Here is a 16,601-nt window from a genome sequence, read left to right as displayed (position 1 = left end):
TTGTCCCATGTTGAACTAAAACAAGCTGGCTGTGCAGTAATAAAAATTTTACCTCCTACACCCTTCCTTTCCTTTACATGTTTTTCTTTACTCTTTTCTGAGCATCTCTTTGGCCAGTATTTGCTGTCTTTCAGGACCTCTGCTCTTTTTTCCTTTGCTCTTCTCTCCTTTTGTGACTAACTCTCTATCACCTTGCTTTCTTTAACTTTCTGGGCCTTTGTGCTCTGTCTGCCCTGTTACACTTCTACTTGACTCTGTCCTTTCACCTGCACTTAATTCTCTATTTCCACTGTGTGGCTCTTGAGTTTTGGCCCAATGATTTAATGAGAGAAGATGTAATACTGGGTATTTCAAGTGTATTAGTGAAAAGCTAACTTCAGAACAAAAATTATGAAACATCAGTTCTACTTCAGTTCTGCCATTTTTGTTCCTTGATATGTCTTTCTGTTTTTAATTTGATCAGTTGCAATTGGAAGATGATCAGGGCGTGAATTTGGGACTTGAGAGCAGTTTAACACTTCGCCGTCTTCTAGTCTGGACGTATGATCCTAAAATCAGGTTAAAGACCCTTGCAGCGCTTGTTGATCACTGTCAAGGTCTGTTTAACATTAATTTAATATTTCTGGGGAAGTTATGTAATTTTGAGTGGTTGTGCATGCCAAAGGTGGACATCAATAATATTACTGTTACCTTTTTTAGAAAATTTTAAGTAGCTAATCAAGAGGATTGTGTCTCTTGTAGTTTAAGCAAAAAACTGACAGATTATAGGGCTGTTTGATATTTAGACCATTTTTTGCCTTTTTTTTTTAAACTGGAACATGCTTGAGAAATTCTTCAAACTTTAAGCACGCACTATTCATGCTGTTTTCAATTATTCCATTTTAGTCATCTTTTAGAGAATGTTACACTGTTAAAAAACCCACTAATACACTATGAAATGGTTGGCTTAGTCTCTTCAGTATGTATAAGTATTATGCTATGCCCCTGTATGTGATGGCATATAGGAGTCATTTGCAACTTGCCTGCAGATTCATGTCAAACAACAAAACTTTACTAGTCTGCAAATAGTGCGTGGCTGTGATGGCAATCCACAAGAAAATGCTGAGGAGTTGCATTGGAGTTGACCACAACTTTGGTCAGTAACTGACCTGTAGGCTATGCTTCTCCCTGAGGGTACTTCAGCTTTGCTGTATTTGAAAGTAAATGGAGATTGTGGCCCTTTGGAAAGAACATCTTAACCAAAAAAGCTTACAGCATGTTTTACTTTGATTATTGGAATTGGTAACAATTTTGGAAAAAAAAAAAAAAAAAGTGGGCTTTACTTTTAAGACATTCACAAATATTTTGAATGCTACAGCCTGTGCTGCAAGGAACCTTTGAGCTGTGCAGCATAACGGCAAACCGAGTACTACTTCTATGGGGTTTTTTGTTTTTTTTTGACAGCCCCTTACCTTTCAATTGCAAGACAGGAGATGATACATAAAGGAGCTATGGAGGGAACTGTAACCAGGGAGCAGGAAAGATGTGTTTGTGTGTTTGTACACACACACAACATCTGAGAGAGAGAAAGTACAGGAGAGAAGGAAAACATGCTAAGGCTCCTTTAGTGCTATTCTGCTGGGGGCAGTGGGGAAGAAAAGAAGCATAAAGTCAACTTTTGTGTGTGATCTGATGCCTTGAAACTTGCCTTCCTCCAAGCTATCATAAAGTACACAGAATATGTTGTCAGAGAACTGTGCTTAGTGCTTCAGGGATATTAATGATTCATGCCTTAAAACCTAGCAATTCCCTGTCAACATTAAAAAAATGTACTTTTGCTGCATTTTAGCATTTTAGAATTGCTGTTCAGCAAGCTCTGAGTGGCATACGACTTGCTAAAATCAATGGCTGCTGAATTTAAGTGTAGTGTGTATTTTTTTTTCCTTCACACGTTTCTGTTGCTCTCCCCTATTATCTTACAGGGAGAAAAGGTGGTGAGCTAGCCTCAGCAGTTCATGCCTATACTAAAACAGGAGATCCCTACATGAGATCTCTGGTTCAGCACATTCTTGGCCTAGTATCCCATCCTGTACTGAATTTCCTTTATCGCTGGATTTATGATGGAGAGCTGGAGGATACATACCATGAGGTAATGTATGTGATACAGTAAATATTTAGTCTCTATTTGTTTGCTTTGTGGAAATATAATCTGTGGGAAGCTTAGAGGGGAATTTGAGAAGTCGACTGTGATGGGAATGTATAACATACGGGTAAGTAATATATACAATAACAACATGAAATGTGACTCTCTTCATGGATTCAGTCAGTGTGATATCTGGAGGTTGCACTAATGCAGTACGTTGTCTTCAGTGAATCATATCCTGGGTCTATTTAGTAGAGGCAGAATGGTGACTAACAATAGATGCTTGCTTCTGAAGGGAGACAAAGTCATCTCTATCTTGTCTTGCTTAATGTAACAATAGTAATGTCTGCAGAGTTCTTTGTAACTGTTTATTTCAAATCTAAGTTTTACATTCTAAAGTTCAGAATATTCTACTGTATGTACTGTTATCCTCAGCTTCGTAAATAACTTCAGTTTGTCAGATTGGATAGAAGAGGTTGATGGTTCCAGAGTTCCTCTAGAAACTCTACAGAGTTATTTGTTCTGACTCCTGTAACAGCAAGTTCTGTCCTCGTTCTTCTTAGGAGTGCTTTTATGCCTTTTTAAGCTCTCCCAACTCTTTTTCCTGTCTCCAATCAGTACAGTCTTGTTAAAGTGACATTTTTTTGGTTCTAAGAAGCCAAAGAATCATTTTTAAAAATGAATTGATCGCTTCTGAGAGACATCTGAGTAACTTTACTTGAGTGTGAAATATGCTGTCTGATTTCTGAAACTGTCCATCTGGGTCAAAATTAAAATGAGTACAAGTATCACCCACAGCTGATCTGTAAGGTCAGCATTAGGAGACTTGTGTGAAATGCCTATGAATCTTTATGGCTAGAAGTGTAAAATAAACTACTTTTTTTCCCAACTACTCCTCAGACATGTGAGGTATTGTCTCTTTTGGTTGTATATAATTCATTAGCTTTCAATTCTTTGTTTAAAAATTTACATGTCTACTGTAAGAGTGTTCTTAGTACTGAAAATCACAGTTGGATGTGGTATACTGAGAACTATAATTTTCATACCATAGGCACAATTTTTGAACAAAGACAATTGGCCATTCTTGGTGGAAATGGTATTTGGAAACGGTGAAAAAAGTTCTTGTCCAAAACATAGATATCTCTTTTGACAACGTGAGGACAGAATCCACCCACAAGTCATTTTAACAAGACTAATCATGTAGTTTTAGTTTCTTACAAATGAAAGTATTCTCTTGTGTGGAGTTGAGAGACCTTAGCATTTGATCACCAGTTCAATTGCAGGATTTCTTGGGTTTGGGGTGGTTTTTTTCTGCAATTTTGCATCTGTTAAAACAGGAGGAAATCCAAAGGGGCTTGAATAAAAATAGAACCAGTAACATAAAAGCATATTATGTTCTGAACTTTGTCTCTTACCCTAACTGTATAACTAATTACTGGAAAATACTATACGTTTCTGTATTTCATAGTGGATGTTTTACAGATAGTACACTTTACCCTGAGGGAGTCAAGATTTCATAACATATAGAGGAGATTAAATTATGTGAGCCGTTCTCTAACTTTTTCTTCAGAGTTCATATTGGTCAACATATAATTTACATATGAATTGCCAGCACAACTCTGCATGTTAGCTATGAAAAACGTTTTTTTTTTTCTTTTTTAAAAGAACAATTTGGAATATTATTACATTTTTTTGAATACAGAAATGAAACACTAGGGGAGAGAGTTTACATTCATCTTTTGTTTCTAATATTTATTCCAATCTTCAGTTTTTTGTAGCTTCAGATCCTACAGTTAAAACTGATCGGTTGTGGCATGACAAATACACTTTGAGGAAATCAATGATACCCTCTTTTATTACAATGGAGCAATCAAAAAAGGTATGAATTCAAAAGTTCATTTTCTGATTACTTGTTTGCCCTATGCTGCTGTTTAGATTTCCATTAAGAAAATGGAGACCAAATTTAACAATAAATAATCATCTTAAGAATTTTGGAATTATTTGCTGAGGAAGACTATAAGACTGTTTCTCCTTTCCGTTCTCTAACTGATAAATTTTGTTTACGGAGATCTCAAAGTGGGAAAAGAAGTTTGTGTGTTAAACCTTTTTGTGTTATCATTGAAGTTCTGGATTGCTGTGGTTGGGATTGTGAAGCTAAGAGTACAAAAAGATGTCAAAATAGCCTGTTGTCCTGGTGGTCGTGGGTGGCTTTTTTGTTTCGTGTTTGTTTGGTTTTTTTATATGTGAATCACTTGACCAAAAAAGGATATTTTTTTTTTTTTTTTTAAGGTCCTCCTAATAGGAAAATCCATAAACTTCTTGCATCAAGTTTGTCATGATCAAACTCCATCCACAAAGATGATTGCTGTGGCAAAATCTGCAGAGTCTTCAAAAGATGGTAAAGTATCAGTATTAGTCAGCTTCTTCCCTTTGAACTGACCTCTCTACAATATGTGGTTTAGACTGTAAACTGACATTTTCGATAGTGGGGTGGAAAGGATTACAAAAGCCCTGTCTGCCCTAAAGTATAGGTATTTTAATGGATACTTGTGTTTTACAGAAGATGTATGAAGATGCACGTGTGTAATTTTCTTGTCTTAATTTGATAGGTTTGCTGGATGGTTGCTAATGTGCAGGATTTCTGAATGAAACCATTCAGAAACCAGTCTGCCTTCAGCTGACTTTTGAGAGGGCTAGGGTGGGGCAGGGATGTTCTTGAGTGCTGCAGTAAGAATTTAGTCCTTGTGACTTCTCATCAGATATACTTCATCATACAATTCCATAATAATACTGAATTAATTCTGTGATTAAAAAAGAGTAAGTAGTCAAGTAGTTGTAAATAAGAGAATGAGCAGTAAAACCAGGCAGGACAGAAACCTTTCTGTAAATGCACTCTACTGCTATAGTATGTCCAAAGAAAACGGAATATGTGGAAGTTAGTAAATTTCTTTTTGAAGGTCACTTAAAATTGAAGTTGCCAGCTGTTGAACATTAGACCAAACCTTAACTATCAGAATTCCTTCAGGTTATTTCTTTCTATTTAGAAGAGATTTCGGTTTTAATGAATGACAACTTACATACCATTTGCAGTTATTCATTGGTGGCATATTCTTTGCAATGAAATTAACATTGTTATGGTGAAAGATAGCAAATAATAAACCTCTAAAACAAGGAGACTTTATGTGTAACTACTAAGCAAAGAAGGTAAGGTAATGCTTCGGATGCTGCTACATCTGGGAGAAAGGACAACTTACTTTCTTCTGGTGAAGGTGATGTTTTACTACTATAGCTTCTTTTCATAACTCATTTACTATACCAAAGAGAGTCTTAATTGTTAAGATGTAGATCATGGGGATAACTTCCCTGTGGCTATTTTGTACATAGTTTCTAGAAGTATAATGATATCCTACTGGTATATCCAGCTTTTACCAAGAGAAGAATTATCTAAACATTTCTTTTTCTGTCAAGTTCTTTACTTAGTTTTCTAAGAACTTCTGTCTTTGCACTTTCTGACATCTTGTACAATATCTTTTCTGTTATTCCTGTACTCAAATAAGACTTTGTTATATATAACTTTCAGGCTTGGTTTTGTGTGAATGTCTCCCCCTCGCCCACAGATTAAACTTTGATTAGTATTTATATTAACTCTTCACAGCATGGACTTTTAGCATGAGTACCTCCATGAAAGATATTCTAATAGTAAAATCCCATTCACATCTGCAAGAATATTTCATCTAATAATGTGAATTTTGTACCATGTGCAGTGCTCGCCTACTCAAAGATGTGCTTAAAGTGCAGAGAGGGATTAGGGTTAAGTCAATAAGGGCTGCAAATGCATTTGAACCATCATCTTGCCAGCTACTCCTGAAAAAGGAAAAAATATTCTTTGGCTACGTTACTTCTACCACTTTACACAGCGTTTATGGCCATGCTTTTCCAGTATTTTTTTTTAATTTGCACTTGTTTCTCTCTACTTGATTGAATGGAAGAACTGCACAAATACAGGTTCCGCTTTATGTAGGGAACGAGAGTTTCAAAGCAAGTACATTATCTTAAGTGCTGAGAATACATGTTTCAGATAGAAGTGTAGTTTTAGAAATGGATACTCTCCACTATATGTGCAGCGTGCTGAAGGCCTGCCGAGCTTATGGTCTGCAGCCTAAATACGTTATAGTATTGCACTGCCTTATGTCTGCATGAAACTGCGTTTGTCTTTAGGGCATTTTACCCGTTCAATCCGGAAAGAACATTCTGTGTCAGTGTGCTCTTGCTTGACAGGGGATTGTAGCAGGCACTTGGGGAAGAAGGACAGTAAAAAAGGCAGATAAAGTGATCCCAGCTGCAGCCTCTAGCAGTCCACAGTTTGGGAGCTTCTGAACCAGGAATGACGTGAGACCACTACGTTCAATAGCACATCATGGGCCTGTCTGTCAGTGCTCTTTGCCTGACCCTTTCTTGACCCATTTCTGGCTTTTCACAGTATGTGAAGATAATTTTGCACAGCTCTAAAAAGTTGTGCCTAGGCCTCATGTTTGTTGATGTAAGCGATGTTTTTAGTAGTTTTGCATGTCGAAGAGGGATGTTGCCTTGCCTATGCTGGGGTACATGTGTGCAGAGGAGGTGCGTTACAGCCACACATGTAGACTTGAATTTTCCAGTCTCGGAGATGAAGGACTGTGGCCGGGTCACTCCCCTCCAGGCAGGCGGGGCAGTACTGAGAGGGGAAAGGCTTTTTTTTCTGTTTGGGACAATAAGAAGTGTCCTGGTTTCTGCCCCCAAATTGCCATGCATTAAAGGTGGAGCAGGAAACATCAGGTTGCTGGCTGTCCTGCAGATAATGCAGGCATGTTCCCTCCTCTCTTTCTGACTTATATGTGGGAATTCTTTTCTGTTGAATGTTCCAACTGATTCTTGTTTTCTTTTTCTTTTATTTTCCCTCTGCCCTTAGAAGTGACTTCTGATTTAGATCCTGCCCAACAAAGCTTTTCCCTAACTCTGAGCTTTTAGAACTCCTTCAAATTATTTGTTTCTGTAAATTGCAGTATTTCAGCAAGCTTAAAATAAATCACTTTCTGTGTAAAAGTGATGAAGTAATATGAGCTTTTATGGGAAAGCACAAGCTGGGCACAGATTAAAAGTAATAATGTTGATGTATGGATTGCTTTAGGCTTGCCTTCACTTGGAGTATACCAAATGTATAATATAGGGGATCAGAATAAATAGCAGTTTCTTGGCTTGTATGTTTCAATTCCAAAGCTTGTTTGCCTCAGTTTTGGAAAAATACTAATTTAATTTTAACTTTATTCTTTTTTTTTATTATTTCTTTTCTTTTTTAGCCGCTGATTTGTTCACAGATCTGGAAAATGTATTTCAAGAGAAGATTGATGCAGCTTATTTTGAGACCAGCAAATACCTGCTGGATGTTCTCAATAAGAAGTACAATTTACTGGAACACATGCAGGCCATGAGGCGCTACTTACTACTTGGTCAAGGAGACTTCATCAGGCATTTAATGGACTTGCTCAAGTAAGAGAGTAGGAAGGGTAATTATGTTGAATTTCTGATGCTTGCAAATGTGCATGATCAGCACAGAAAGTGTTTGCTTTTGGAAGAGGACCCTTTAATTTCTTTGACCCTGAGGCTTAAACTTTGTTCTTCCTTTTTGGTAGGAAGTATATACAGTACCATTTCACAATGTATTGAAAAGTTGCCCTAGTGTAGATATCTTTACGCTGACCGTGTGGCAGCCTTGAGGATGTTAGCACTTCTCTTGCCTCCTGTCAGCAAGCTTAAGCCGAAAAGTTCTGTTCGTCTTGATGCCAGTAGTTAGTGTTCCTGTGAATGTCAGGTTTCTATATTTCGGAGGTGGTTGGTCCAAAACATGGTGTCAGAACCCCTCAATGCATTTTTAAAAGTTTAATTGATGCCTCACCAGCCTCTGTTTTAAGCACTCAGGTGCACCCAGAAATATCAGTTTCAGTTCTTAAAGTGTATTTGCAAGCTCACTGCTTTTACATCCTGGTGCTACTGATGAAACTTAGTCTGTCAAAAACGTCCTTTACAAAGCTTTCCTTTGGTCTAGAAGGCAGGCTTTGTAATAAAGCTTCCATTAACTTGTTTGTAAATCAAAATCAACATTGTCTGGTGTTGATTTTACAAGACCATGCTTTTTTAAGTGAAAATTAGTGTGAAACAGAACAAGGCTGGTTTGTGGAGTCACTATTACGTTTGAGGCAGGAATAGCGAGGGACTTCCCAGTACTGATCATGGGGGAGAGAAGTAGTGCAAGGTGCTTTTTACTTGCATGTTGCAACTCTTTGGAAAGTTTAAGTTTTTACATAGAGGGGGTGGGTTTGTGTGCTTCTGGCAGTGCTTCTAAGCCCTGAGATGGCTATCAGTAAGTCTCAAAACAGAAATGAAGTTGCTGGTTTGATGTGTTAATGATGTAATCTGCCTCATTGTAGATATGAATGCAACTCAAATTACAGAATAGTTATGCTAGCAATTCTGGTAATTTCAAATTACTGGCATTAAATGAGGATAAAGTTACTCCTCATGCTGATTTCAGGTGTACAGCTGCTCAGATTTTTTTGCTCATGGATTTTCTTTGCAGTTAAGACCGAAAGAGTAATACGAGAGGTTTTGAAAGTTGTGTCAGAAAAGTGTTTCACCGTGTGCTGCAGTACTACCAAGTTACTGCTGCAGAATATCTCAGTAATATGCCATGACTGTTTGTTTCATAACCACCAGGCCAGAGCTTGCACGACCAGCTACAACCTTGTATCAGCATAATCTAACTGGAATCCTTGAAACAGCGGTGAGGGCAACTAATGCCCAGTTTGATAATCCCGAGATTCTGAAACGATTGGATGTTCGACTTCTGGAGGTCGGTTGCATCATGGTGACTCTGACTCGAAACATACCTTTTTTTGTGTGCGTGTGTACATGCAGACATCTGTATGAATCAAAATTTTTGTATGTCTATATAGTAAATACGTTCACCCCCCCTCCCCTCCCATTCCAAAGTCTACTTTGAATTGTGCAAACCTCATTTAGTAAGTCGTCTCTTATTTTCCCGTTTCCTGCCTATTGTCTACTTGTATTTTAAGCTGTGGGTTTACAGCCATTTCATTGACAACACAAAGCTGAGTGTTTGGGGCTGTAACAGTAATTGATGCTGGTGGCCCCGACTTGAGGTTCTGCAAACAGCTCCTACTGCTGCTGCTCTTACAAGAATCTGGGGGGGGATAGTCTCTTTGTCATCAGTGGTTACAAAGAGTGAAGCAATGAAAGTGCGCTTCATGAAGGAGACCTCTGGTAAGAAACTTGACTTAATGAGAAAGCTCCAGTCCCAGAAGTGGGAGTTAACTGATGAACTGCAGCATCTGAAGTAAGTCTATATCTTGGGCTGAGTCCTGCCTAAGAAGTTTTTCCTTCCCTTCATTTCCTTTACTAGCTCCACTGGAAAAACATTGACATTACAAACATCAGCATTTGGGTGAGATAAATCCTACCCTTCTGTCAAACTTACATTCATTTTTGCTTAATCTACTACTTTCGACAAGGAACTCCTGTATCTTGTATTGATGTGGATGCCTGTTTTTTCATAGGCTGTGGAGAATGGAAGAGTAAGCAAGAGTTGGTCTTCAGCACTGCTATGCTCTGATTATACACTGAAAGTAGCATGTCTTTTTAATACAGGTATCTCCCGGGGACACTGGATGGGATGTCTTCAGTTTGGACTATCATGTTGATGGGCCAATAGCAACGGTAATGTCATATACTGCTGGCTGTGAACATCTCTCAGATGCTGAATTGAATTGCTAAATTTTTTTTTTATCGAAATAACCTTTTTTTTTTTTTTTTTTTAAATTCTGGGGTGTAAGATCAGAGAGACTTTTTTTTTTCTCCACATCTAAGATGCACCCACTGTATAAACAGTTGAACCAAACTCTCATTCTTATAAATTAACCATGTGTGCCGAAGAGCTACATTTAAAACAATCATTACTGAAAATCAGTAATTCATTTGTTCCAGCAGAGATTTTAGCAAGTACTTAATAAATGGAGTGCTCCTCTTCTTCCATTATTACTAGTCTGTAGCTGCTGATTTGGGATAATTTGCAAGGAACTGAAGAATGTATTTGAGGAGAAGCTATCTGTACTGTCTAAATGAAATTGATAGGTAGTGTTCATTAGAACTCCTGAGAAAGTAACTGCACTATTGATCAGAATGCATTTAGCCTCTATAAAGAACTCGTAAAGAACTTTTTTTTTTTAACATCAAAATGTGAGTCTGACCAGCAAAAGGAATTTTCATATGTAGTTTGAAAAGACCGAACTATCTAGGTTTTGTCATGTTCACCCCTTCTTACAGCCCCTGCAGTGCCCTATGCCTGCTTGAATGTTAGGTAACTCAGTTCAGCCCTTGAGGGAGGATCCTTCCAAAAGCTCTGGGGTTTCCAGGGATTTTGTTTTGACAATATTTACCAATAAACTGCATGGATCAGATAAGATGGACTGCGAAGAGGTTCTTAGTCCTTCAGAACACATATATTAAATTTGTACTGATATTTTGTTTGTTTTGTAGGTGTTTACACGTGAGTGCATGAGCCACTATCTAAGAGTATTTAATTTCCTTTGGAGAGCAAAGCGAATGGAGTATATTCTTACTGATATATGGAAAGGGCACATGTGCAATGCAAAGCTTCTGAAAAGTATGCCAGGTGAGAGAGGCTCAAATGGATGACATACTTGTAAACTGGATTTATATGGCTGCGTCTTACTTTAAACTGTGTGTTAAGAGGGGGGGGGAAAAGTCTGTTGGGACAGATGACCTTTATGTTTTGTTGCTCCTCTTGACTGACTGTTTAATGGTAGATGATGATGAGGATAAAAATAACATTCTTGTAAATGGAAGTTTCCTGTTTGTGGTTTTACTTGATCCTTGGTTGTGAGTTTTTGTAGCAGTGAGCAAATGAAAAATCCCGTATCTCTGGAAAAAGACCGTTACTCTTCCATCTCCTTTTATTCATCTTCCTTAATGTCTTCCTATCTATACCCTGTGTCCGTCTTTTTCTTGTGCTGGAAGTAGTAGGTCTCACATATGCACAGTTCTGAATTTACTAGTTTTACTTTCACTCATTCCCTGTGCTTTTGTTTAGCTCAGAACAGAAGAGGCTAAGAAGAGAAACAGATGTTTGAGAAGAAATAGGAAAGCTCTTAAGTTTTGGTGTATGTTTAATGGACTGGGACTTTTTGATCCTACTTCTCAGCTGAGAAAGTTGTCATATTTGTGAGCATCTGTACTGGCTCATTCTTGACTTTTTTCAGCTATCTACATTTCTCTCAGTAAAAAATAGCTATTGAGGGTTACACTTCTTTGTGACATAGTAGTATTTACAAAGATATATTCATGTTTTTGTAATTAGGAACTCTTTGGTGGGTGGGAGTGAACACCTCGGCCTCAGAAGGTCGCTGGGAAACAAGCTCTTGTAAAGTCTGCTCTAGTGCGCAAGGCTGATCCCTGGAACTGTACAGGAGGACTAGGTTTCCTTTCTACTTCTGTGAGATAGGATTTAGTTTACTGTAATTTCCCTGTCCCAAATAAGTGCTTATTTGACTCAAAACCAGTGGTCTATTGCGTTCTTGCTTTCTGTTCCCTTTGAGACTAGGGTGCCGCTAGCAGATTTTGAGAGGCGTTTCTTATGCTTTGCCATGGAGCAGTCTTCCACAGGTACAAGTTCAGTTGCTTGTCGCCTTTAAGTTTGGCTATGTTTTAAGTAACACAGACATTTAAAATGCTGGCCAAACTGTTATAGCTGTTGTTGGCAGAAGGAGCCGTGTGTTGTATTTCTCCGTTTGTGCCTCTGACAAAGGAGAGTATGTTTACGAAGACCTGTGCTGCCTTCTGCCTGGAGGGACAGGAGTCTTTCTCGCTCACTGGCATGTCTAAGTTGGAAGCTGCAAGTAGAATTTTTTCTGAAATACATGGAGAGTCCACCCCAGCACTGATTTATGAAAAAGTAGTAGAACTTGCTTTTATTTTCTCTCTCTTCCTCCAAGACAGTACCTTGCCCTTCCAGTCACAGAGCACCAAATGGAAGACAGTAACTAATAGGAGGAAGCAGCTGCAGGGCCTTTTGTTTTCCATAGCATTGACTTTCAAGGATAGCTTTATTCACAATTCCTAAAAAACCTTAACAGCCAGGGATTTTAACGCTTTAAAGGAGTACTTCTAGACAGTAGTGCCAAGCTTGCTCTTTTCCTGCCAGTGATTGGAAGAAGAAACACAGATGTATCCAACTCGGCAATGCTGAGGAATTTCTGTTGTTTAGCCCACCCTGGACTCTTTTTCATTGGTCCTGTTTAAAGTAGATGCAACATAATGTGTTAGGGATAGTCTTCCTGCAAAGACATAAGAAATTAAGAACAAAGTAGGTTGTTGTGGTATCTTTCAGATCATTGATGGCCCTGTAACATCCCAAGATACGAAAATGTAGAATTGCTTCTCTAGTAGTCTCATAGCTTGTCTGCAGTGGCAAATTACTTTGGCAGCTTTTTAGAAATTACTTCCTCTGTCTGGATATCTGCCTGATTCCAGAAGGCTGAGTATCTTCATTCCAGAGAATTTTTGCAGTTGATGATAATCTTGATATTACCCTTCCACAACAGAGGTACCTTCTCTGACAGGTGAGCAACCGAGGCCATTAGTGACTTACCTGTGGGTCACTGTCATGGATCAGGGAATTGAACCTCCATGACATGAACCACAAATTCCCTACCCCTGTCACAACCACCCTCTCTTGCGGTGTCGGTGTAACTGAGTGATGCAAAAATATGCTGTCTGTGGTTTGAAGGCTAATGGTAAGAGATGTGAGAGGCCTCAGAAGCAACTGCAAATCTGTGGCCTCAGATTTTCAACCAAAAGAACACATGGGACATTAACTGTATTTTGGTCTCTTGGGACTGAGAGGGTCTTTTTCACTTATGATACTCAGCAAGTTTCCAGCACTCTGAGCACACAGGTGGTGTCATCTTTGGCTCACACTTTCCAGGAGTTAATTGTGTAGAGTTCTTTTGCTCGTCTGTTGCCAGCCAGTATTGCTGCTACCATCCAAGATTAGTGGCTGATTTATGAAGTATTCAGTTTGGTAGAAAAAAGTGTACCAAGCTGGTTTGATGGCTGCGCCTGTCCTTGCGGTCTTTAACATGCCATCTCTTTGGATTTTTTTTACAGAGCTTTCTGGGGTGCTGCATCAGTGTCACGTTCTGGCATCAGAAATGGTCCATTTCATTCATCAAATGCAGTATTACATTACATTTGAGGTATACTCTATCCACCCAATTAGTTTCTTAAAAATGAAGTACTTTTAATATTCTGTATGTGTTGTGTGTCTTAAATTTCAAAGAGCTTGTCATCTAGCAAATCAAAACAGCCCAATCCTGAATCATTGCTCCAGGTGCTTGAATGTTCGTGGGATGAACTCTGGAACAAGGTCCAACAAGCACAGGACTTGGATCACATCATTGCAGCTCATGAAGTTTTTCTAGACACAATCATAGCTCGGTGCTTGCTGGATAGCGAATCCAGGGTAAGTCTTCTCCTTTGCGTTAAATTGTAGCTTTGTGATCTTGGCTTATGCGTTAGGAACCATCTTCTCTTATGTTGTAGGAGCAAGGGGAAAAGACATTTTTCTTCCTCTGATATAAGACTTTATTATGGTAGGCTCTGCGCATACTCCCCAGATGCAGTGACAGATGGTTGTTATAAAACTTGTTACAAGGTGGGCCAGTTCTTTTTGGTCCTAAGAAGCTGTGCAATCATGCGACAACTGGCTTAGGGCTTTGCAAAACAGTTTCTCCAGCTGTGTGTAAAAATATTTAATTTACTTATGTTCTGAAGAATGGTAGTAACTTAAAACTGTTTTGCTGTACAACTGTTTCATTGTTTTGTTGCTTAACTGTCTCACAGGTGCTTCTCAACCAGCTTCGAGCTGTTTTTGATCAGATCATTGAGCTCCAGAATGCTCAAGATGCAATGTACAGAGCTGCTTTGGAGGAGTTGCAGCTAAGGTTGCAATTTGAAGAGAGGAAAAAACAGCGTGAGCTTGAGGTACAGTAAGGATATTACTAGAACATGAAAATTAATTGAGGCAGATATACTTGTCTTTTGATATACCAAGGATTTTAGATATCAAATAGAGGTACAACAAAAATGAAAAATGTAGTTGGGACAAATGTAAAAGTCGTCAGCAGTAGCTAGTGAATTCAAACAAAACTGCTAAATGGTGTTTTTCATTTCTGTCTTGCCCAAAACCTCCAGGTGAGTAGATTCTCTAGTGGGCTTTGGAGGATGAGAAATTTAGAGCTCTTTTAGGTGAAGGAAATAGAAAAGGCTTTAATATTCTGAACCCTTTTGCAAAAAATGCCATATCTCCATGCCTGCCTCCCTACTGTCAGTCTGTGGGACATGCAGTGCTGGTGTGAGACTCGCCTGCTTTGCTAACCTCAGGTTTTTTTCATGTGCTGTACAACCACCAAGGGGACTGATGGTTTCAATATTAGAGGCTCTGTGTTTGGCTTTCTGTGGCAGTGGTTGGTCTGTATAAACATGGTGGTTTAGCCAGGCAGAAGGTAGCCCAGTTAGCAACTTTCATCGTGTGACACTTGACCTCTTAACTCATTTGGTCTCTGTGTAGGGCAAGTGGGGCGTAACTGCATCAGAAGATGAAGAAGAGAGCAAGAGGATGAAAGAATTTCAAGACTCAATACCCAAAATGTGCTCACAGCTGCGAATACTCACTCACTTTTACCAGGTGCCCCTTAGATTATGTTTTTTTGATATGGATGCTGAGCTTTGATATGTAAGAAGTTGATAATCAATTTCAAATATTGAGTAGGTACAACTTCGGTATTTGTGTGTGCAGTTTGTGGATCTAGGTCTTCATTTTTTGATTCTTTACTTAGAAGCCTATATTCACTGTTCCTCAGTAGCCAGTAGATTTTTGTGATCAAGTATGTTCCCCTGACAAAGGGCAATAGTCTCGTCATGTAAGTCTCCTTTCCTGCATGCTGTGGAGCTTCGGCAGTCCCTTGGCCAGAGCCGAATGGGAAGATGGGCTCCAGAAACGTGCCTCCTGCATGCTGAGTGCAAGTCCCACACAAAAAACACTCCAAAAGCGTGGAGTGTGGCTGTTGGGTCAGCAACTCACTGGCAAACGCTCGGCTGTGCTGGCGTGCCCTGTGCTGCTGTACAGCCTACAGCAAATATGTATTTTAGAGGCAAGCAGGGGTCTGATGCTGGCCTGGCTTGCATTGTACATGTGACACGGAAACGAGGTGAGGTCTACTGTTGGCACGGGTTGAGTCCTGAATGGTGTCCAGGGTTTGGTGGGGCTGCCTGGGGAGGGCCGGGGCAGTGGCACAGGGGCAGCTCCCCTGCGGCCAGGAGCCTTCAGACAGATGGAGGGTGCCAGTAGGGCAAGGCACGGGCAGTTTAAAAGCCAGAGCTGTTTGCAGTGGAGACCTTGAAGTGCGTGGCAGACAGTTGAAGATAAAACAGAGCTCTGGGCTTTTGCAGAAAGGATGAATCCAGCATAACTGATTTGCTAACGACTGGGTATAAACACTTGTGCTTGCCCTTTCCCGGATTCCCTCTGCCTCCTTGCCAGGCCTGGGCGCCACCTGGCATCCCTGTGCAAAAGACGGCGGTGATGTCTTCTGAGCTCTCTCTTGGGTTTCTCTTTCTCCTTCAGGGAATCGTCCAGCAGTTCTTGGTCCTGCTGACAACCAGTTCTGACGAAAGCCTTCGGTTTCTTAGCTTTAGATTGGACTTCAATGAACATTATAAAGCACGAGAGCCGAGGCTTCGCGTGTCGTTGGGCACTAGAGGCAGACGAAGCTCACATATGTGAAACGGCTGCGAAGGACCGCACCTCGGTATCCGAAGGACATTGACCCTCTTGTTGGACAAGGCAGTGTTGACGTAATACAACCAAATCGTGCGTGATCGGTGTCTACCATTTCTGCAGGCAACATGTTTTCAGTTGTGTGATTGTGCGACCCTGTATAGCAGACAGCAAAAAAAGTAGGGTTTTTTTACACTGACGTTTCTAGAATTACCCGACTAAATGGGCTGATTGAACCTCTTCCAATCAACTTCTTAAATCATCCTTTTAAACAAATGCCAGTTTTATTTTAAGCTTTCTGAGCTCTCTCCACTGTAACTTATATCTCTGTCAAGGAAATAGCATCTTTTGTTTATAGGAAGCACCATTTCCTTTTTTAACAAGAAAATAAGAAGGTTATTTTTTCTATATGTACTTGTTCTATTTAAAGAGACCTTTTGTTAAAGCCAACAGATTAGGACCCAGACCTAACGTCCTTGTTAAGCAGCTATACAGCATTTCGTTATGCTGATTTTCAGTGTTGTAATGTGTTTGACCGTGTGAGAAACTTTGTATCAGGAGACATAAACT

At 39.6% G+C, this 16,601-nt stretch overlaps 1 protein-coding gene across 1 annotated transcript in view; it reads left to right on the top strand.

The window, feature by feature from the left end:
- TUBGCP3 (tubulin, gamma complex associated protein 3) overlaps positions 1 to 16,327 on the top strand; it is a 41,936-nt gene extending 25,609 nt beyond the window's left edge. The window contains exons 10-22 of the mRNA XM_009699970.1: positions 464 to 596; positions 1,962 to 2,128; positions 3,891 to 4,001; positions 4,412 to 4,520; positions 7,459 to 7,648; positions 8,873 to 9,008; positions 9,824 to 9,892; positions 10,712 to 10,847; positions 13,361 to 13,449; positions 13,584 to 13,715; positions 14,096 to 14,236; positions 14,823 to 14,939; positions 15,879 to 16,327. Coding sequence (XP_009698272.1) covers positions 464 to 596; positions 1,962 to 2,128; positions 3,891 to 4,001; positions 4,412 to 4,520; positions 7,459 to 7,648; positions 8,873 to 9,008; positions 9,824 to 9,892; positions 10,712 to 10,847; positions 13,361 to 13,449; positions 13,584 to 13,715; positions 14,096 to 14,236; positions 14,823 to 14,939; positions 15,879 to 16,037 — 1,689 coding nt within the window. The 3' untranslated portion in view covers positions 16,038 to 16,327. The remainder of the gene's footprint in view (positions 1 to 463; positions 597 to 1,961; positions 2,129 to 3,890; positions 4,002 to 4,411; positions 4,521 to 7,458; positions 7,649 to 8,872; positions 9,009 to 9,823; positions 9,893 to 10,711; positions 10,848 to 13,360; positions 13,450 to 13,583; positions 13,716 to 14,095; positions 14,237 to 14,822; positions 14,940 to 15,878) is intronic.
- Positions 16,328 to 16,601: the final 274 nt, after the last annotated feature.

This window comes from Cariama cristata, unplaced genomic scaffold (assembly GCF_000690535.1).
Source record: "Cariama cristata isolate BGI_N322 unplaced genomic scaffold, ASM69053v1 scaffold13505, whole genome shotgun sequence".
Lineage (NCBI taxonomy): Eukaryota > Metazoa > Chordata > Aves > Cariamiformes > Cariamidae > Cariama > Cariama cristata.
Note: the sequence above shows the minus strand (reverse complement) of the source record. Positions and strands in the feature narration are given on the sequence as shown.